Genomic DNA, 21,336 nt, shown 5'->3' on the forward strand with positions numbered 1-21,336 from the left:
GTTTGGAGGGTTGTGGCCACACCCACTCAATACTCATGCAGATCTGAATATTTTGAAAGAGAGCAAAAAAAAAAAACTTGTTATCTGAATACTTAGAATTGAAAGCTAAGAGAGATCTCATCTATAGAGATGGCTTGTGTTGCTTTGACTTCTCTGATGGCAACAATTAAGCTAGAGTTTCTGCAACCAAATCCAAGCAGGGTTCCTCTTGATGATGAAGGGGGGTTTGTATCAATGGAATCTTTGTATGAAAAGCTTTCATCTTTGCAAGGTTTTGTGCAGAAGAAATCTGGGGCAAGGGGTGGCACTGCAATCAGAGATCTGGAGATACAGATCAGAGACTTTGCACTGAATGCCGAAGACCGCATCGAAATGCAACTAAGCAACTTTCTTCTGGCCAAGAACGGAGAGGATCAACAAAAAGCTTATCAGCAACTCCATCAAACCTTGGGAGAAGCAGCAGAAAACGCAGCGGAGTTGCTGGAGAAAAGCAAGGAAACTGAAGTGGTGAATGAAAGTGAAGGACCACTACTGATGATTCCTTGCTTAAAACATGCTTCGGCTTCGGAGCCCACTAATTTTATGGTGGGTCGACGCGGTGATCGTGAGCGGATAATTGACAAACTCGTGAGATTTGATGAGAAACTAAAAGCGGTCTCAATTGTTGGGATGGTCGGCATTGGGAAAACAACTTTAATTAGTAGTGTCTATCAAGATCCAGTAGTTGCATCCTATTTCGATGTACGAAGATGGGTTTCTATGCCTGATGGACACAGCTTGAGCCAAATTCTACACACCCTTCTTTGGACAGTACTAGCAGAGGCAGAAGAAATAAAAAAGGGAAGGATTCCTGATGATGATGATGATCTAGCAGCTAACCAGGTATTCAAGTGCTTGAATGGTAAGAGATATCTAATAGTTTTGGATAACTTATGGAACAATCAAGATTGGTATGTTCTAAGAAGTTGTCTTCCTGACAATTATAATGGAAGTCGCATAGTGATAACCACTAGGCATTTTTTAAGGAGGGAGGGTAATTATGTTTACTCAAATACCAATATTATTCATAACATGACATTGCTAAATCCAGAAGAAAGTTGGACTTTATTTTGTAATAACCCTTTTCTAAAATTGGAGAGACATAAGGCACCACCTATATTTCAAGAAATTAGGAGCCAAGTTATAGAGATATGCGAAGGATTGCCATACTCAATTGTTGTAGTTGCAAAACGTCTATCTAAGTGTGATAACATAAAACAAGAATGGAAGAAGGTTGCAAAGGAAATAGAGTTGCTTGGAGTTCTAGATAGGAAGACATTGACCCACACTTACAATCAATTGCCACAATACTTAAAAGCTTGTTTTCTATATTTTGGAGTCTTCCCAAAACGCAGTGCAATCAACGTGAAACTACTTATTAGGTTATGGATTGCTGAAGGATTTATTAATCCATTGGAGGGCAAGGAGTTAGAAAGTCAAGCTTATGAGTATTTAAAAGAATTTATTGATAGAAGTCTTATTTTAATCGACACTTGGAGTTCTTCTGGAAAAATTAAAAATTGTAGAATGCATAGTGCCTTGCATAGCTTTTGCGTAAGAGAAGCTCAAAAAGAGGGCATTTTTTGTGCTTTAAATACTCTGCAACTTCCACGAGGGTCATTTGGCATGTTTGCAAATTCATGCCGCTGGTTAAGCTTATACACACATAAATTTGACTATTATGTGTTGTTAAGAACAAACAACCCTCGCTCCATTTTCTTCTTTCAAGAAGATGCTGAAATATTTGTATCTTTCAAGTTGCTTAGAATTTTGGCTTTTGTTCCATCTTCGTTTCTTCAAAGAGTGCCAACACGCTTACATGATTTAGTTTTTCTGCGATACCTATCTGTATCTGAATGGTTTGAGGGTCTTGAGTATGTAGTGTCAACCAATCGAAACTTGCAGTCACTTGTTGTTTCTGGTAAAGAATTCCAATTTGGAGCACCTACTCTCCACTTGCCTTGTACAATTTGGGAGTTACCGCAGTTACGACATCTTAAACTTGACAAATCTTATGTGATTGATCCTCCAAGCATCGATAAAGATAATATGCGGACATTATCTTGGGTGTGTTCACCTCATTGTAGAGCAGGAGTATATTGCAGGTTTCCAAACATTGAAAAATTGAAAGTTTTTGTATTTACCCGCAATAATCTTATTATTTTGGATAATCTTGAATATTTGGAACGTCTTGAGGGACTATCAATTTTAGTTTCGTTTGGTTGCGTTGTAACCCTTCCAATGCCATCTATGTTTCCTTCACAACTAAAGAAGTTGAGGTTGAACGGTACTGACCTTTCAGAGAGGGATTTAAAGGCAATTGAAATGTTGCCTCAGCTTGAGGTTCTCAAATTAGAAAATGCCTTTCATGGAGAAGTATGGAAAGTAGAAGAAGGATTTTGTCAATTAAAATTCTTGCTTCTTGAAAATAAAAAGCTAAAGCAATGGACGGTCAATTATGGATTTTCACGTCTTAAGCACTTAGTCTTAAAATTTTGTTATTGTTTGGAAGAAATCCCTATGAGGATTGGATGCTTTGGCTTGGAGTCAATTGAGTTGCAGCGGTGTTGTCCGTCCGTTATCACTTCTGCAAAGCGTATTGAAGTATTTAAACACCATGAGTATAGAACCAAATTTTTTGAGGTGAGAAGCAACCTAGTACAGTACAGCTAGCATGATTCATTCTTAAATTTCCAAATTTATTTTTCAATTCAATGATTACAAAATCATCTCATCTTTCTGCTGCTGATCTCATTTCATTCTTATATTAGTTATTATGCATTTATTTTTCTATTCATGCTAATTTTCTTTACAAAATCTATTGCAATTTTCTCCCTCTGGTAGTCTGATCTCATCTAATTTTGCATTCTCTTTTTCATATACAGCTCAAAATCATTGGAGAAGAGTCTATACCTTTAGATGATGAATGACAAGCTCAGCTAAGGTATGTTTTTGTTTGTTCACATGATAACGGTTCAATCAGTGGATCTTCTGATATGAAAAGAATATTTTTCAGGTACTCAAAGATTTTCTTAATCATACAAAAGATAGTGATGTGACGAAATGCCAAATTTCTGAGATGGAGATTCAGCTCGAGAATTTTAAGCAGCAATCTGCAAATGAATTAAAAAGCATATATTAACGAATGCAGACAACCGTCTTGGAGGTATTGTCACGTGCAAGCTAAATATGTTACTCGGGAATGTTTGTCCACAAAAATGGGAGAGCCTAATATATGGTTTGTGCAGGCATCCTGCTTTATTGGAAGAGTCTGCAAGCAGCTCGGAGTATAGCATGGGATCAACTTTACTAGCCCAAGGGATTGGTGATAATGGAGAAAAGAGTGAAGCCGAGCTATGTGCATTGCATCAGGATATTGAATCGGGATTAAAATCAACCCACATTGATGATGAATTTGCAAAAGGAATTTCTGGCAATAATGCCTTGACTTCTCAAGGTGTGAAAGACTTCTACTTTATGCAAGGCATTTTTAATCGGATTAATGGCCACTTCCAGCTTATAAAACTTGATAGTTTCCGGTCGATACTTTCCGACAAAGTTAGGGTCCGTTTGGAAAGCAGGAAAATGACTTCTAGAAAATGAGTCATTTTTCAGAAAACATTTTCTTTTCCGGTGTTTGGTTGCATTTCTGGAAAACTGTACTGTCTTGGTGTGTTTGGTTCATTTTCTAGAAAATGAATAGAATTGTATAATTACACATTTTAATTATTTTATTTAGAATATAACAACATGTATAATAATAAATAATAATATAAATAACAATTTTAAATATAATAAAAAAGAACTAATAAGATATCAAAATAACTTGCCAAAAATCTTGTAATTCAAAACAACAACAACAACAACAACAACAACAACAATTTTCAAAACATGTGGCTCTCACATCCTAACTTCGTGTCATTGGTCAAGCAAAATTGGGACTTGCCGGCAGACGGAGGGGGCATGCGCGCTTTAGCTTTTAAATTGAAGCGTCAGCTTAAACAATTTCTGCGCACCTGGAATAAGGAAATCTTTGGAAATGTGTTTGATCGAGTTAGAAGCCTGGAATCGGGAGTGGCCGAGGCAGAATGTAAGTATGCTGATTATCCAACGGCGGCAACGAATCTGTGTTATAAAAAACACTGAGGGCACTCTTCTCACCTCCCAGGCAGACATTCAGGATGAAGTAGTCAGGTTTTTCCAAAATCTTTTTTCTGCTGAAGATTGCCAAGACGCGGACGCCCTTCTTCAGTCCCTTCCACCAAATTTAGCCGCTGCAGAGGCATCGACCCTGGTTGAGCTGGTTTTATGGGAGGAAGTTAAGTCTGCAGTTTGGATGCTGGATCCAGATAGCGCAGCCGACCCAGGTGGCTTCTCAGGTTCGTTCTTCCGGCATTGCTGGGAAGTGGTATTAAATGATGTTAATAATGCAGTGCAAGATTTCTTTGCAGGGGTCCTGGTTCCTAGAACCTTGGCAAGTGCGCAGATTGTCTTGATACAAAAAAAGAGCTATCCGGACTCCTTTGCAGATTACAGACCGATATGCTTATGCACTTTCATCAGCAAGGTTTTCACATGGATCATTGCATCGCGTTTGAGTCCAATGCTGCCAAAGTTGATCTCCAGGGAGCAAGCAGGTTTTGTTAAAGGCCGAAATATTCAAGACAACATCCTTCTGGCGTTCGAACTGTTGGCAATATATAGATAAGAAATGTCGAGGGTCGAATATTGTGATTAAGCTGGATATGATGAAGGCCTTTGATAGGGTCTCATGGTCCTTCCTTCGCGCAGTGCTTTTCAGGCTAGGCTTCCCGGCCTCCTTTATTAACATTGTTATGAATAATTTAAGTGCCACTAGACTATCAGTTCTGGTGAATGGTTTCAGCTGCGGGTTCTTCCAGCCAACTAGAGGTGTCAAACAAGGAGACCCGCTCTCTCCGCTCCTTTTTATCCTTGCCTCAGAAGCCCTCTCCCGTTCCCTCATTCTTAAGATAGAGACTGGAATGTTGTCCCCTTATTCGTCATCTCTGGGCTGTCCATTAATCACACATTTAGCCTTTGCAGACGATATTGTAATATTTTGAACGGGGCTTCAAGCTCTCTAAGGGCCCTAGCAGAGGTGTTGACGCAGTACCAAGAGGGGTCGGGACAGAAGATCAACTTCAGCAAAAGTTTTTTTGTTACTTCCAGGTTTTGTACAAGCAGAACATCAGCTAACATGTCACAAATCTCGGGAATGCAAAGTTCAAACCTGCCCTTTCGTTATCTAGGTGTGAATTTTTTCAAAGACCGAAATCGCCCAATTTATTATCAGCATCTTATTGAAAAAGTTGATGGTAAACTGCTTGGTTGGCAACGCAAATTACTCTCGCCGGGAGGTCGTCTAACTCTAATCAAGCACGTGCTTTCTGCTATTCCTCTCTACACTGCCGCCTCGGTCCTTTTACCAAGAAGGACTATAAAGACTCTGGAATCCCATTTTGCTTACTTTCTGTGGGGGGATGGAGAATGGAAATCCAAAGAGACATTGGGCTTCTTGGGATAAATTATGTTTCCCCACTGAAGAGGGAGGGCGAGAGGACTGGGCGTAAGATCACTTGACTCAATTCAGAGAGCCTTCTTGGCCAAACTTAACTTCAACTTTATTCAAGGGGATTCGCTTTGAAGCGACTTTCTGCGTGCACGGTATCCCGATGATCAGAACCAGAGAGCCACTTCGCTCGCATGGAGGCGAATGCAACCCTTGCGGGATTTTGTCGAGAATCGTGTTACGCTTGGCTCGGATGGAATCTGGATCTGGTCGCCCTCCCCGTAAGGTGACTTCACCTTCTCCACATTCTATAACGAGCTCCGACCAAGAGCTGGCCATAGCCTGTCTTCATCACGCATCTGGGGAAAGGGATTGCCTTCGATGATCTCCTTTTTTATATGGAAATTGCTTCGACGTTTGCTGCCTTTCCAGACGTTACGTTATTCAACATTTTGGGTACTGCTTACCCTCTGTTTGCCCACACTATTGGAATGAAGCTGCTGCGATGGATCATTGTCTGTACAGCTACAACAAGGCTCAACAGGTTTGGGCACATTGTAACACCCCCGATTTTTACCACATTTTTAAAGCTTAATTTCAAAGATAAGCAACTAATCATCAAGATAAACAAAAACGGAAACTTAATTAAAAACCGGAGAGATGTTATGCCACACTTATCTCAAACATAGGTGCACAGGCGAAAAACTATCAAGTCATCAAACAGTAAACGTCTAGGCAAACAGGCCACTAGTCTAGGCACACAGGCCACTAATCTAGGCTCACAGGCTAACAAAAGGTAACGTCTAAACATGGTAGCTACTCTATCTAGTGTCCACATCTAGCGCGCTCGGCATCTACTCAAAACCTGTAAAACATGGGGATAACACCCGGTCAGTGAATATTGCCAGTAACCCATCAATACGCGTTAAATAGCATAGTATAGATTAGATATAATCAAAACCATTTGGAACGGGAATACAATATATATCATTTTAAAACCAAAGAGAGAAGTCAACTCCAAAGACTCATATTTACATTGTGGTCGGAAACGTTTTGCCAAATTTAATTTTTGAAATTAGACTTCGTTTGCGACCACCCTAGTGGTCGGTAATTCCGACCACCTTTGGATGGTGGTCGGAATATTTTTTGGGAGTTTAAATTTGTATATTAAGTATGAAATATTTTTGGAAGTTTAACTTTGTATACTAAGGAGTTGTAGAAAATACCAACCAAAAAGTAAAGGTAGTTGGAATATTTTTTTTTTAATTATTATTGTGGTTCAATGGTATGAAAGCCCATAATACACATAAACTCTTAACATAATACACATCAATTCATAACATAATAAACATAAACTCTTAACATAATAAACATAAACTTTTAGAGCTCACAATGCATTATGCACCCTAGTGCACAATATAATTTTCCATGAAGGTCACATGATTTTTTTATATATATAATTGATTATTTCACACATACTTTTTTTTTTTTTTCAATTTCAATCGACAATAACGCATAGAGTTTACTAGTGAATACCAACTCACCATTCTTGATATGAAAAATAAGACGATGTTGCTTATTCCATATAGATACATGAAATCATTTTCGAACTTCAACTCTTTAAAACCTTTATTCTTGTTAGGACTCTACAGTCCTAGTTCTATTCAGTTTCATATTCCTACATAATGTATTGTATATCATCGTGTATTGTACTGCGCATATTATTTTTATCGCAGAATACAAACATTCATATGACAACAGTAGTTAGTGTAGTTAATAATATATGTGACTTAGATTAGTTGACCTCATCTACAGCCTATTGTATATGAACATCTACGTTACTATTTGCTTGTATTATCCTTTCAGGATTCTGTTGTTGAATTGAATAGTTTTCCCATTCTCATTTGGTATTAGTTAGCCAAACTTATCTTCTCTCTCTTCTCCAATCGACAATGTCGACCAGTGCATCAGAACGCACTCTTACGGCAACCACCATCTCTTCCCCGGCCGCCACCTCCAACTCCCTAAACTCCGTCCACCACTTTATCTCAATCAAATTAACATCCCGCAAATACCTTTTTTGGCGTACCCAAATCATTCCCTTCCTCCGTGGCCAAGGTTTGTTAGGTTTTGTTGATGGTGGTCGATCGTGCCCGTCGTCAATTCTGGAGGCTGTCGCTGGCGACGGCTCCGACGAAGCTGTCTCAGCCATCACCGCCACTGCAAACCCGCCCTACGCTGCCTGGGTTCAACAAGATGCGTCGATCTTGTCTCTCCTCATCTCCTCCTTGTATTAGATTAGTTGACCTCATCTACAGCCTATTGTATAGAAATATCTACGTTAGTATATAATTATAATAAAAAATTTCTTTATAAAAATTATAAAAAATACACATTTATAAATATTTGAAATTTAAAACAATGTAATGGGGTGATTTTTAATTTAGATTTGAAATTTAAATATTTAAATTACTTTAATATATTTTTTTAATGCTACTAACTCTTGCTTTCAATGAAGTTCAAACTCAGAACCTCCTATATGGAATGGTAACTTTACTGTTATTAGATCAAAGGTCTTAACAAATTATTTTAATATTTATTTTAATTAGTGTTTGAGAATTATATCTTTAGTATAAAAGTATAATTGATAAACTAGAATAATGAAAAAAAAAATATCTGGCTAAGATTTCACCCCAAATTGGCGCCATTCATTTAGCCCAAATTTTCGCTCCATTCCTTTTACACTACTCCCTCCTTCGCTCTTTCACTCCCTCATTCTCATATTTTGCCCCAAAAATTTGCCAATCCTTCGCTTTTCCCTCCTTCACTCCTTCGCTCTCTCACTCTCAGCGCAGCCCTTCACTTCTCCCTCCATCAATTTCCCATTCGGCCTTCCTCCTTCACGCCTCCAGCACCGGCACCAACTCAGGAGCCACTAGCGGCAGCAACCCACCGGCACCATCGCCCTTCACGTAAGCAATGTTGGGTTGTTTTAATTTGTTGACCTAATTTAGAGTTTTAATGAGTTAGGTATATTTATATGTATGTAGAAGATTTTTTTTTTGCACAGGATGTTGAATATATATGAAATAGTGGAAGATCTTTTTGACCTAATTGAAACCTGCTTCAAGTAAGGTATTTGTAAGTTTCTTTATACTGTTTATCTTTTTCTTGTTTATGTCAAGCATTCTATTTGACCGAGATTTCCCCTTTTTGTGCTTGACTTTGTAATCAAGTGGAGTTGTTTGATGTTTGCCACCGTGTTTTACTTCTAAATCAGCTCATGCCACTAGGGTTTTTCAAGCTTTGCTAGCAACTCTGTCCACTATACTGTGATTTTTTTTTTTTTTTTAGAATTCCTGAATTGTTAATTGTGAATTTTGGTATGAAGGTTTATCTACACTTTGTAAGTGTCGCATCTGCTGATCTGCAGTGCTACTCTGCTATCGGCTTTTGAATTTTTATACCAGCAGCCTCAAGGTATAACTTTTTCTCCCCACAGGGCACAGGGTGAATGAATTGCTGAATTATGTGCAATATTTCTATCATACACTCATGCCTCTTGGCTACAGTAGCTTAGGTTGTCTGCTACTCCAGAAATATAAAAGTAGAACTGATCCTGTTGAACCATGCTCTATTGTCTATGTCCATTCAACAATAGGTGACCTAAGGTTAACCCATTAGTGTATTCCGTTGGGGATCTCTAACTCTATCAAAATGCTGTATTTCTAAATTTGGTGTACTATAGTAGTATTCTCCCTGAGTAATTTTGTGTTAATAACTTTTTGTTTCATTAAATTGCTTTTGTAACTTAGTAACTATCTTTGATATTTTAATGATTTTTGTAGGGCCTGGGACCTTATTCAACAAGCATAAAGAAAGTTGAAAAGGAAATCAAGGAAATGGCTAAAAAGATTAATGATTTATGTGGCATGTTTCTGGTCTTAGTCTAAATAATTTTTTTTCTTATACAATATGTGTTTCATGGTTCATGGGCATACAATATTACAACATATCAATAGCTTTTAGTGCTTGTTGGGTGGATCATTGCTTTGGGTTGAAAAGTGAACTTATAGCAGTGATTTCCTGTTGTTTTTCTGGTTTTTTTTTTTTTAAAAATATTATATATGAAAATAATTTTTATGTTGCTCTAGGTATAACGGAATCTGACCCTGGCTTAGCTGCACCAAGCCAATGGGATTTGGTTTCTGATAAGCAAATGATGCAAGAAGAGCAACCCCTTCAGGTTTGTCTATGGGCAAGATTTGAACATGGGTTCTTTTATCACTCACATACTTTAAACTATAAGTTGCTGCTTGTGGACAGGTGGTGAGATGTACAAAAATAATCAGTCCTAATACTGAAGATGCAAAATATGTGATAAATGTCAAGCAAATAGCAAAGGTATGATGGCTTTCCTTTTATTGATCACAGTATGTATGCACTATCCAATATATGGGGACAAATTGTATATGCTAGTGAGTTACCTGAGAAAATAGTCTCAATTGGTTGACTGATATTACACCCTTTTTATTCCTGCAGTTTATTGCTGCAGTTTATTGTTGGATTTGGTGACAAAGTTTCACCAACTGATATTGAAGAGGGCATGCGAGTTGGGTATGTTCTCTTTCCCCCTCCTATATGCTATGCTAAAGGTCTGGGCGATTGATGTCTCACTGTCTGTATTCTATATGCTGTGCAGCCATTAAATGAATGTTCTAAGTTATTACTTGGATTGAACTGTGAGATAGGGAAGCTATTTATTCTAGGAGTAAGAGTTCTAGCCTGCTACTTTTTGGTGATTTTAATTTATTTTGATATATTTTGCAGCGTTGATCAGAATAAATATCAAATCCAGATTCCTCTGCCTCCCCAAATTGATCCAAGTGTCACCATGATGACAGTTGGAAAAGCCTGATGTGAACATATACTTTCTCAGGGTAAACCCTTTATAATTTCATTAATATAAGATATTATCATGGCATGAAATCTTAGATCACTAACTCTTTACTATAATTATAAATTAAAGTAGATGGTTCCTAATAATTAGTTCATAGTCACTGGCATGACAGCTTTGATAATGAAACTTGTAAGTTCAGCTTGTGCTTTTTTATATTGAATCATATTTTCATCTGTTGGGTCAGTCTATTTGTAGAGCTTGTGCATAGCAATGAACTATTTGTAGAGCTTATAGTCTTTCTTGGTGTTGTCCTCCAAAAATATAGTCAACACAAGCAAGGTATGAACTTTTATGGTCCTGTTTTCACATTTCTATATTATTTGTAACTGTATATGTATTAAGTGTTTCCAATCTACTGATCTTAATTTCCAGAGAGCCGGTAGCCATGAAAGTAGTGGCGTTGGGCTAGATGACTTTGGTTTCAATGATGATACACAATCTCCTACGCAAGCGGAATGGAAATAAAGATTCTAACTTCTTTTGTGATGCTTAATGTGATGTAAGAAGTATTTTGATTTGTAAAGTAGCATTTTAGAATTAGAAACTAATTTTTTTAGAGGTGGATATTAGAATTGTGTAACTAAATTTGCTATTGAAATGTATAATTTTTGAAGTGATATTGTATTGTTATGCAATTATTACTTGTTTTAAAATTGTTAAAGTAATATATAATTTGTTAAAAAGTGCATATCAAAATAGTAATATTTTTTAAAAAAAATTACATATTCGAATTTCCGACCACCAAGAGGTCGGAAACAAAAACACCCACGAGGTGGTTGGTCTGCAATTCCCGACCACGCGGTGGTCGGAAATTCCGGATCCGCCATTCTTGTGGTTGGACGTTTTTGTCCGACCACCAACAAAAGTGGTCGGTATTTCCGACTACCTTTACAGGTGGTCGGAATTACCGACGGAGGTTTTTCCGGATACTCATTATGGACGGAAAAGTGGTCGGAAAGGGTGTTTCCGACCTGATTTAGGGCGTTTCCGACCACTTTTCGGTGGTCGGAAATTCTGTGATTTCCAGCAGTGCATCAATCACTCTCAATAGAAACGAGGATCATCATCCTCACAACCACAACAAGACCACAAACATGAAAGACAACACAACTCAGGATGCATCGTACTGATCACAAAGTAGAATACATCAAGACATGCTCATAAGCAAGGAAAACACATTCACTCGGTGACAACTACATGTCACGGTGACAATTACATGTCACGGTGACAACTACATGTCACAAGATTCATAATTCCAACCTTATGCCCTGTTCTAACCATACCCCGGCCTTATTTCGGTTCCAACCATTACCTCCTAGTGCCACCCTGTACTTCTGAGTCCAACCTTTTGCCTCCGGGGACCATCGTCCCCCCACCTACACCACCCACATTACCGCCGAACTCTCAGTACACGAGGGTACCATTAATTTCATAATCACACAACCGCTAACTCGTGAGCAAAGCTCAAGTAACAAGCCACCAATCACATTCATAGCCACACAAGGTCATCATCATTACCAAGAAGACTAAGACTCAACAATAGTCTCAATCAAGTATCAACAAAGGGTACAACGATTTACACACGATCATATCATAGGAATCAATCAAGGGATCACAATAAAGACATGAGACCATACTCAACAATCATAGGGTTACAACCCAACACCAAAGATTGTCAACACAAGTTGCCAATCTCAATAAGAAGGAACAAACCACACACACTAGCATATCAACATCAAACTAGCATGCTTATCAAACGGGTAAACCAAAATTAGTTCCAAAGAACATTCAAGACTCACATTAGCCCAACGAATTACAAAGTTGGAGCCTTAGCACGATTCAAGACACCAAATCCTACATGGATTCCTAACACACCGTTCTAGACATACGAAACGTCAAGAAGACTCACAAATAGCCCAATAAATCAACATCGGGAGGTCAAAACATCAATACCGGGAAGAAAGAATCACGGGGAACAAATCCCCGCACAACACCAACAATGTACCCCGCGGGTGGGGCCACGGGTGGACCTCCACCCGCGGTTCCACCCGCAGGTACACACCCGAGGAACACCGGTTCCCCGCGGGTGGGGCGGCGGGTAGGCCTCTGCCCGCCGTTCCGCCCGCGGGTACACCCTCCTATATACAATAATCCCTTCGGGGATTTTCAACAACAAGGCCAAGTTCAAGTCCAAAACACCCAAAATCTCACACACAACAATAATATGACTTGAATCCAAGAAATAGCTAAGTAATGGCATTCAAGAACCCTAAGAACAAGCTCTAAACATGCATCACCACAAGATAATGCATCAAATCTCACAAATCAACACAAGAATCACAAGTAGAGCCAATAATCATCATATAAGTAAGAAAATAGGTTTTGTAAAGCATGGGTTACCTTTGTAGCCTAACCACTTCCTCTTTTTACCCTTAAAAGCCTTTCCTAGAGCTCCTCTTCCACACCAACTTCTTACACACAACAACACACAACAAAGATCCTAACTTTAGAAAAAGACACCTAAAAGAAGGTTAAAAACACCAAAAAGCTAAGGATCTTACGATTTCCTATGCTCAAGATGAAGAAAGTAGGAATCTTGGAAGAAAATCTTGCAAGGCTTGGATGCTCAATTTCTAGCTTGGAGAAGAAGCTAAATCATTTTAGAGAGAGGCTAGAGTTTTTTAGTTTTAGGTTAAAGGGTGAATGAAATGAGAGAGTCTTGCTAGGTTAGCTTGAGTCACAATTCTTAGGTAGAAAGACATTCCTACCCTTACAAATGTTGGAAAGACAAGGGAACAAGGGCACAACTCAAGAAGCACAAGGTACAACCCTTTTGACATAAGTGACTAGTCAAAATCTAGTCCCTCGACTATTAAATTTCAGGATTTTTAGAAATAGATTAGCAAGGAAACTTAGATTAATTCTTCAATTAATCCTCGATTAGCGTTTGGATTTACGGGGTGTCACACACATTTTCGTGGGATTTTTGGTATGGCAGACACGGCTGCTAGTTCTATTCGATCGAAGTGTTATGCGTAGTGGCTCATGGCGGCTCCGGGTTCAACAGCGGACAATCTAGCACAGCTCATACCATGCTTTATCCTCTGGTTTATATGGTGCTCTTACAATCAATGGTTTTATGAAGGATTACCATCCATTCTCATCAGTTGGAGTAATAAAAAAGGTAAAGCAGGAGGTCTTTCTGATTTCTTGCTCTCGACCCTTAAAACGTGACTCCCATGCCCAGCTGCTAGTCTTTATTGGTTTGGTAACTAGATTTGTGGCCCCGCCGCGGAGAACTACAATTTGGGTGAAGTGACTCGCGCCGCTAGCGGGAAAACTCAAACTAAATACAGATGCTACTTACTGTTCGAATGCAGCCGCAGGAGGTGCTTGTCTACGTGACTCTAACGGGCAACTTGTTGTGGGTTTATGTTTTCTCTACGACGCGGCATTAACTTTGGAGGTCGAGACGAAGGCGCTTCATTATGCCTTACAATGGTGCGCTGCTTTTGCCAAACGGCCCTATGCGATTGAGGTTGATTCCCTGGCCCTTGCTAACTTGGTGACCTCCGATACAACGAGGATCCCGTTGATGATTAAAGAAGCGATCCTATATATCCGCTCTTGTCTACAAGCGTGGGCTTCTACAGTTAGACACATCTACTGGGAGGCTAATCATGCAGCAGATGCTCTAGCAGAGGTTGGACTTAGCTGTAGTTCGTCAAGAATTTTTAGCTCAATCGATGGTTTGCCTATAAAAGCCAAATTGGCAATCATGTATGACTTGAGAGGCTTCGCCTCCCACCGTTCTGGTCGAAATTAATAAAGTTTTTCGTTACTTTAAAAAAAAAAAAAAAGTGGTATAATATAGTAGTGGTGATAGTGGTGTAGTGGTTGTGGTAGTGGTGGTATTGGTATTATTTGTTATATAATAATAATAATAATAATAATAATAATAATAATAATAATAATAATAATAATAATAATAATAATAATAATAATAATAATAATAATAATAATAATAATAGAGGGTGGTACGGCGGTGATGGTGGTGGTGTGGTGGCGGCGGGGGTGGTGGTAGTGTGGTCTTGTAGTGGTGGTGGTGGTGGTGGTGGAGGTGGTGGTGGTGGTGGTGGTGGAGGTGATGGTGGTAGTGAGGTGGTGGTGGTATGGTGGTGATGGTGTTGGTGTTGGTGTTGGTGTTGGTGGTGGTGATGGTGTTGGTGTTGGTGGTGGTGATGGTGTTGGTAGTGGTGGTGATATGGTGTTGGTGTAGAAGTTGGAAAATGTTTCCCAACAAAAAAAAGGGAAGTCATTTTCTTCCAAAACAAGCATATTTCTCAAAGTCAACGGAAAATGATTTCCGTTGACTTAATTTTCCAAACACATCCAAACACGGGAAACCCGGAAAATGATTTCCAGAAATCATTTTTCGGGTTTCCAACCACACCATTAATTCCGTTAATGAGACTATATGTGAGTATTCAAACGAAGAATGTTGTTCCCCTCTTTAAGTAACCCCGATGTTCATTTCACTAGTAGTAGCTATTCCTAGCCCGAAAGTTTCAGAAAGTGTAAGTAACACCCTTCATTGTTTCACTATCTGACCTAAACTCGATTCAATGCTAACACTGATTTTTTCATTTGTTTTCAGGATAGACAATTCCTACTAAAAACGCTTGGAATGGAATCTACGTCTCCGAATCCTTCTCATCCTCCATCTGCAAGAGGGCCCTCCTCCATAGTTTATGACAAACTTACCAATCGATCTCATGCAGATTTTGCAGGGCTCAACCACCATGACTTTTAGTTCAAAAATTTCAGGCATGTGTAGGTTTATTTAAAGCCTGTTTTCCGTTGGATTGCAATCATTATGACCTGAGTTTTTACAAAGAGGCCATGAAGATCTAGTCCCAAAGACCACAATCTAGAATGCTAAGGAGCATCATAATATTTTCCGAAAATCTGATAAGATGATCTGCATCATTTCTCAACTTACCAGCCATATACAGTGTCTAGAGTGTTGTTTTTTTTTTTTTGGAAAAAATCGCACTTTTGTTCCCTCAATTGTTGCACGATCTACAATGTGGTCCCTCATTGTCAGTTTCAATCAATTGGGTCTTTCAAAACTTTAAATTGTAGTCAATTTGGCCCTCCAGTCAGATTTCTCCCAAACCAGGGTTAAATTCGTGGACATTTTGGTAATTTTACAATAGCCTTAGTTACCCCAAATTCATTTCAGCAGGATTTGAGAAGCTCGCTCTCGGGCACGACTCACTTTCCGGTCGGCTCTTCGATGACTTGAATAAATGCGTTGGCCTGAAGTATTTGGATCTCGAGAAAAATTTATTATCCAGGTCGCCATGTCGGCGCTCAGTGAGCTGACATATCTATACATGGACTGCCGGAAATTTCCGTGGAATTCATAAATGTTCATGGCAATATGTAAGTCAACCAGATTCTAGTCATTTCTCAAAGATATTTAAATCTGGTCATTCCGCATCCCTAATATTATGATTATTCGGTATACCTATAAGTTACTGGATTTTTTGCCTTTCGGACGAGCGTCTTCAAGACATAATTCTTTAAGAGATTTCATGATTGACAATGTGTCATTACTAGATTTAGCTTTCCGCCGTTTCTTATATTCTACAGTGATAGTTCTCCTACACTTCTGGTGTCAAGGAGCAATGATATTCGGTCCAATTTGGGGAATATATAGAGACCTAGCAATCATTCAAGGATTGACTTAGGGTCTACTGATACATTTCGATCAAATACTCATAATCCAAGGTTGGGCCAAACTAAAGGGTGATAGATAAAATGTTGGAAAAAGTTCTTGTAATCTATAATACATTTGAGATACAACAAAAATACAGAAGACAACAAGGAACAAAAACTGGATCATTTGATATCTTCAGGCGTGTAATCAACAATCTATAAGCTTTAAATTATAAACCTGTGATCATTGGTCTTGCCTTAAAAATTTTGAAGGTAAGATGTTAGGCGTGAAAGAATAAATTCTCATCACGGAATATTATCGGAATGGGATTCCGAATTTGCTGATGAGAGGATGACAGAAATCACTTGTGGGTCTATCATGTTTAATGTACAAGAAGATTTTCAAGCAGATTTTGCATGGAGTAGTGAAATGTATTGTACATATGGATTTTAAATGTATGTTGTCCATTTTCCTTTCATATTCACTTAAAATCATGGGGCATTAAGTGGTGCCAAGATGATTGGTGAGATGTGTAAAATGATTTTATTTAAATAAATCATTTTGTTAGCCATGATTTAATCAATAAGATATGTTCTATCCACGGTGGGGTGTGCGGTTTCAGCGTATCAAAGGCCGGAAGAGATGGATCATCAAAGCAGATACAAGTTACAGGATGTGATAAGTACAATACTTTTCATTTGTCTTGGCCTCGGCATGAATGTAAGTTTTATTTTATTTACTGGTTAAATTCTGGCTTATGACTAGAAGATATGCATGAGATTCTTTTGAGTTTAGCATAATTTGCTAAATACAAGGATATGTTTATGCATGTGTATAAATTTATTAATATTGAGACTTTGTCTCGGTTGCATGCATAGTATACAAAGATACATATATAATATGTTGAATCTTGAGGTGCTGTAAATCTGTCAAATTTGAATTAATTTGGTGTTATCAATTTGTTGTTTTCTGTTAGTATTATTATTATTGTTATGTTATATCCATGTAATATAGTTATGTAATATGTGGTGTGTAGTGAGTCTAGTCTATTAGTCAAGGCTGTTAGAGATAGTTATTTTAGATATCTCTTGTATTCCTATTCTCTGGTTAATCTACGAAGAATTATCTCTAATCTGGTATCAGACGACAGGTTATCGGAAACAACCAAATTCTTCCTATCTCCACCGTGAAATCTCCCTCCCCTACCCAAATATGTCGACCAACTCCTCCGAGCGTACTCACTCCGCCGCCGATTCTCCTACGCCGGCTGCCGGCAACGCTCTCACCGGTGCACATCACTATGTCACCATGAAGCTTACATCCACAAATTTCATATTCTGGAGGATGCAGCTTCTTCCATTTCTTCGCGGCTAGGAGCTCACCGGCTTCGTAGACGGAAGCCACCCGTGCCCACCAGAGATGATCCCGGCGCCATCCACCACCGGCAGTTCTGCATCGACCACGCCGGCGTCCTTGACTCCAAATCCGGCGTACCACGCCTGGATCAAGCAAGACCAGACGATAGTGTCGCTACTCATCTCTGCGATGTCGGGTGAGGTATTGCACCTCGCTCTAGGACGGGATACCTCCGCTGACATCTGGGCTGCCATCTCGTCTGCGCTCGGTTCCACCAGCGAGGCGCGCTGCATCAATCTGCTTGGCAGTTCCAACAGCTTCGACAGGGCAACGCCACCATCGCCGACTACATTGCACGTGCCGGAGTTCTTGTCGAGTCCCTCATCCAGGCCGGGCGTCCTCTGTCACAGATGGAGCAGACCCTGTATATAATCAGGGGTCTCCGACCGGAATTGAAGGCGTTGGCCACCAGCCTCACGGCGTCCGGAGCATCGGTGACGTTATCCAGTCTGTCGGAGTTCCTGCAGGCTCACGAATACATCCTCGTGGATGATTTCCCGAGTGCTGATGCTACGGCTTCCCACACGGCGCTGTACGCCGGAACCAACCGAGGCGGAGGTTCGCGTGGCAGTGGTGGTCGCCATTCGTCAAACCAGCAGCGTGGTGGTGGCGGACGCGGAAACCGCGGAGGACAGCGTGGTGGTCGTGGTGGCCGGGGCGGACCTCGTTGCCAGATCTGTAGGTCGCATGGTCACTCCGCCGTGTATTGCTACAAGCGCTACACCACCCAACCGCCGGCGCAGGCCCATGTGGCGATCTCCGGCGACACCCCGGCAGCCTCGCATCCCGTTCCGGCAGACACTTGGTATCCGGATACTGGTGCAACAGCCCACGCTACCCGTGACGCGGCGATGATGGGGCAGTCCGAGGAGTACGGTGGTTCGGACGTGTTACGGGTGGGCAATGGCGCAGGTTTGGAAATTGCACGAATCGGTCGAGCATCAATCCCATCCGAGTCTAAAAGTTTACACTTAAATGATATATTACACGTTCCTAGTCTTTCGGTCCCATTATTATCTGTTCATAAGTTTACTGTAGATAATAATGTCTTCTTTGAATTTCACAGTAACTGTTTCATTGTGAAGGATTCCACAACTCGGGCGGTTCTGCTTAGAGGTTCCACATCGGGCGGGCTATACAAGCTTCCGGTGTGTCGGTCGAGTTTCGCGTTCGTCAGTTCCCGGGCTACTCCCACAATATGGCATCAAAGACTCGGTCACCCACACAAGCAAGCTTTAAATAAAGTGTTACAAGTCTGTCCGGTGTCACATAATAAAAATGGCCAAATTGACTCTTGTAATTCTTGTCATTTAGGAAAATCGTCACGTTTCAAGTTAGATAGCGTACCACGAACTAGTCAACATGTATTAGACTTAGTATACACTGATATTTGGGGTCCCTCTCCCATAATATCAGTTAGTGGTTTTCGTTATTTCTGCCTCTTTGTAGACGATTATTCGGGTTTTTGCTGGTTTTATCCACTTTGGGTAAAATCAGATTTATATAAAGTTTTTGATGTGTTTCGCGTTCTAGTAGAGCGCCAATTTTCGCGCTCTATCAAATCTATCCAGTCGGATCTAGGGGGTGAGTACCGAAAACTCCACACCACTTTCCAAAATCTTGGCATAAATCACCGTCAATCTTGCGCTTATACGCATGAACAAAACGGCAAAGTAGAGCGGCGCAATAGACATGTTGTCGAAACTGGCCTCGCTCTACTCGCCGGAGGTAAAGTTCCACATGAATATTGGGACTATGCCTTTGAAACAGCCACTTGCCTTATCAACTACTTACCCTCTTCGGCATTAAATTTCGAAAGCCCATACTCAAAACTATTCAAAGTCAATCCCCCATACACTTTTCTTAGAGTCTTTGGGTGTCGCTGTTACCCACATCTACGCCCCTATAATAGGCATAAGATTGAGTACAGGACTACCCCGTGTGTCTTCCTAGGTTACCCTGTTTCATTTAGGGGATATCGATGCGTAGACTTGACAAGTGGAAAGACCTATATTTGCAGACATGTTCGTTTTGACGAATCTACTTTTCCCTTTGCTACAGGCTCATCACCACAAGCGTGTACACCACCACCCCTACCTTGGGCGGTTATACCTGTTGCGCAATCACCTACTACAACAGAGGTGACCGTGTCCTCTAATGCTGACTCCTACAGCGGTAATCCAGTACCGCTTGCTCAGGAGCCCCCACGGCTGGCTATTACTCACACCGCACCAGCCAGGACACGCAAAACCCGGGCTCAACCTCAAAGTCGGGATCATGTCATGAGGCTTCGGCACATGACACGGGGTACGGATGAGCAGTTCCATGCCTTAAATGTGGTGGCTGACCCGACTTGCTATTCCCAGGCAGTGGGTCATGCTCATTGGCGCGAAGCTATGGACCAAGAGTTTAATGCTCTCTTACATAATAACACCTGGCGTTTGGTACCACCGCAACCCCATATGAACATCATTGGCTGCAAATGGGTGTTTCGGACCAAACGCACGGCCACCGGGGCCATTGAGCGCTATAAGGTGCGATTGGTAGCAAAAGGGTTTAACCAGGTAGCAGGAGAGGACTTCTTTGACACTTACAGTCCTGTGGTCAAACCAACGACTGTTCGCATGTTGTTCTCATTAGCTGTGTCACGTCAGTGGACTCTGCGTCAGCTAGATGTCCATAATGCATTTCTGAATGGCCGTCTAGAAGAGACCGTATACATGAAACAGCCTCCAGGGTATGAGGACCCTACTGCACCGGGACACATGTGTCATCTACAACGGTCCCTATATGGCTTGAAACAGGCCCCGAGGGCGTGGTTTAAACGGTTACATGACTTCTTATTATCTGCCGGGTTCGTTTCGTCCAAAACTGACGTATCCCTCTTTTATTATACATCAGGGGCTTCACAGGTATTTCTATTGGTTTATGTCGATGACATAATCATGATGGGCAATGACTCTAAATTGGTCAGTACTATGCTACACCAGCTCGCTACAGTGTTTAAGATACGAGATCTTGGCGCACCAGGCTTCTTCTTGGGCATTGAAATGGTCACAACAGGGAATAGTGTCATACTCTCACAGCGGCGTTATATGTCAGATATCCTAGGGCGGTCCGGCATGATTGATTCCAAACCACTCACCACACCTGCAGCCGTGACGAAGTTGGTTATCCCGTCTGATGAGTTGTTTGATAATCCCACGCAATACCGCCGTATTGTGGGCGCTTTACAGTACTTGACGATCACGCGGCCTAATCTTGCTTTCGCTGTCAATCGTCTCTGCCAGCATATGCATTCACCCACGGTCGAACATTGGGGTCTAGTTAAGCGGGTACTACGCTACATTAAGGGGACACTTAACTACGGGTTGCGACTCACTCCGTCACCCTCCTCCGCTATCCACGCTTTCTCAGATTCTGACTGGGCTGGCTGTCCGATAGATCGAAAGAGTACTAGTGGGTTTGCTGTTTATCTGGGATCTAATCTTATCTCTTGGCAGTCGAAGAAGCAGCGTACGGTAGCCCGATATTCCACAGAAGCAGAGTACAAGGCTCTCGCTGATGTGTCGGCCGAGGTGACGTGGGTAGTCTCTTTATTACGGGAACTTGGACTACACTCAGGGGGCCCGACTACATTGTAGTGTGATAACCTAGGAGCTACAT

The 21,336-nt window shown here is 40.8% G+C and overlaps 2 protein-coding genes and 1 long non-coding RNA gene across 3 annotated transcripts; all 3 read left to right on the plus strand.

Annotated features, from left to right (window-relative positions):
* Positions 1–117: 117 nt before the first annotated feature.
* LOC109166329 (putative late blight resistance protein homolog R1B-17) lies at positions 118–3,113 on the plus strand. Its single transcript, XM_019315293.1, has 5 exons — positions 118–1,593; position 1,655; positions 1,769–2,682; positions 2,925–2,983; positions 3,056–3,113. Exons 1-4 carry the CDS (start codon positions 130–132, stop codon positions 2,967–2,969), a joined length of 2,424 nt encoding a protein of 807 aa, XP_019170838.1. The 5' UTR covers positions 118–129; the 3' UTR covers positions 2,970–2,983; positions 3,056–3,113.
* A 12-nt stretch (positions 3,114–3,125) lies between these two features.
* Positions 3,126–15,279, plus strand: LOC109166332. Its single transcript, XR_002051635.1, has 3 exons — positions 3,126–3,205; positions 3,288–3,496; positions 15,187–15,279. It is a non-coding gene; the product is annotated as an uncharacterized LOC109166332 (long non-coding RNA).
* Positions 8,436–11,170, plus strand: LOC109166328 (26S protease regulatory subunit 7 homolog A-like). The gene is made up of 8 exons (XM_019315292.1): positions 8,436–8,541; positions 8,640–8,704; positions 8,961–9,499; positions 9,724–9,815; positions 9,896–9,973; positions 10,125–10,186; positions 10,400–10,509; positions 10,714–11,170. The coding sequence occupies exons 3-7, from the start codon at positions 9,472–9,474 to the stop codon at positions 10,485–10,487; spliced, it is 348 nt and encodes a 115-aa protein (XP_019170837.1). The 5' UTR covers positions 8,436–8,541; positions 8,640–8,704; positions 8,961–9,471; the 3' UTR covers positions 10,488–10,509; positions 10,714–11,170.
* Positions 15,280–21,336: the final 6,057 nt, after the last annotated feature.

Source organism: Ipomoea nil, unplaced genomic scaffold, assembly GCF_001879475.1.
Source record: "Ipomoea nil cultivar Tokyo-kokei standard unplaced genomic scaffold, Asagao_1.1 scaffold3087, whole genome shotgun sequence".
Classification (NCBI taxonomy): Eukaryota; Viridiplantae; Streptophyta; class Magnoliopsida; order Solanales; family Convolvulaceae; genus Ipomoea; species Ipomoea nil.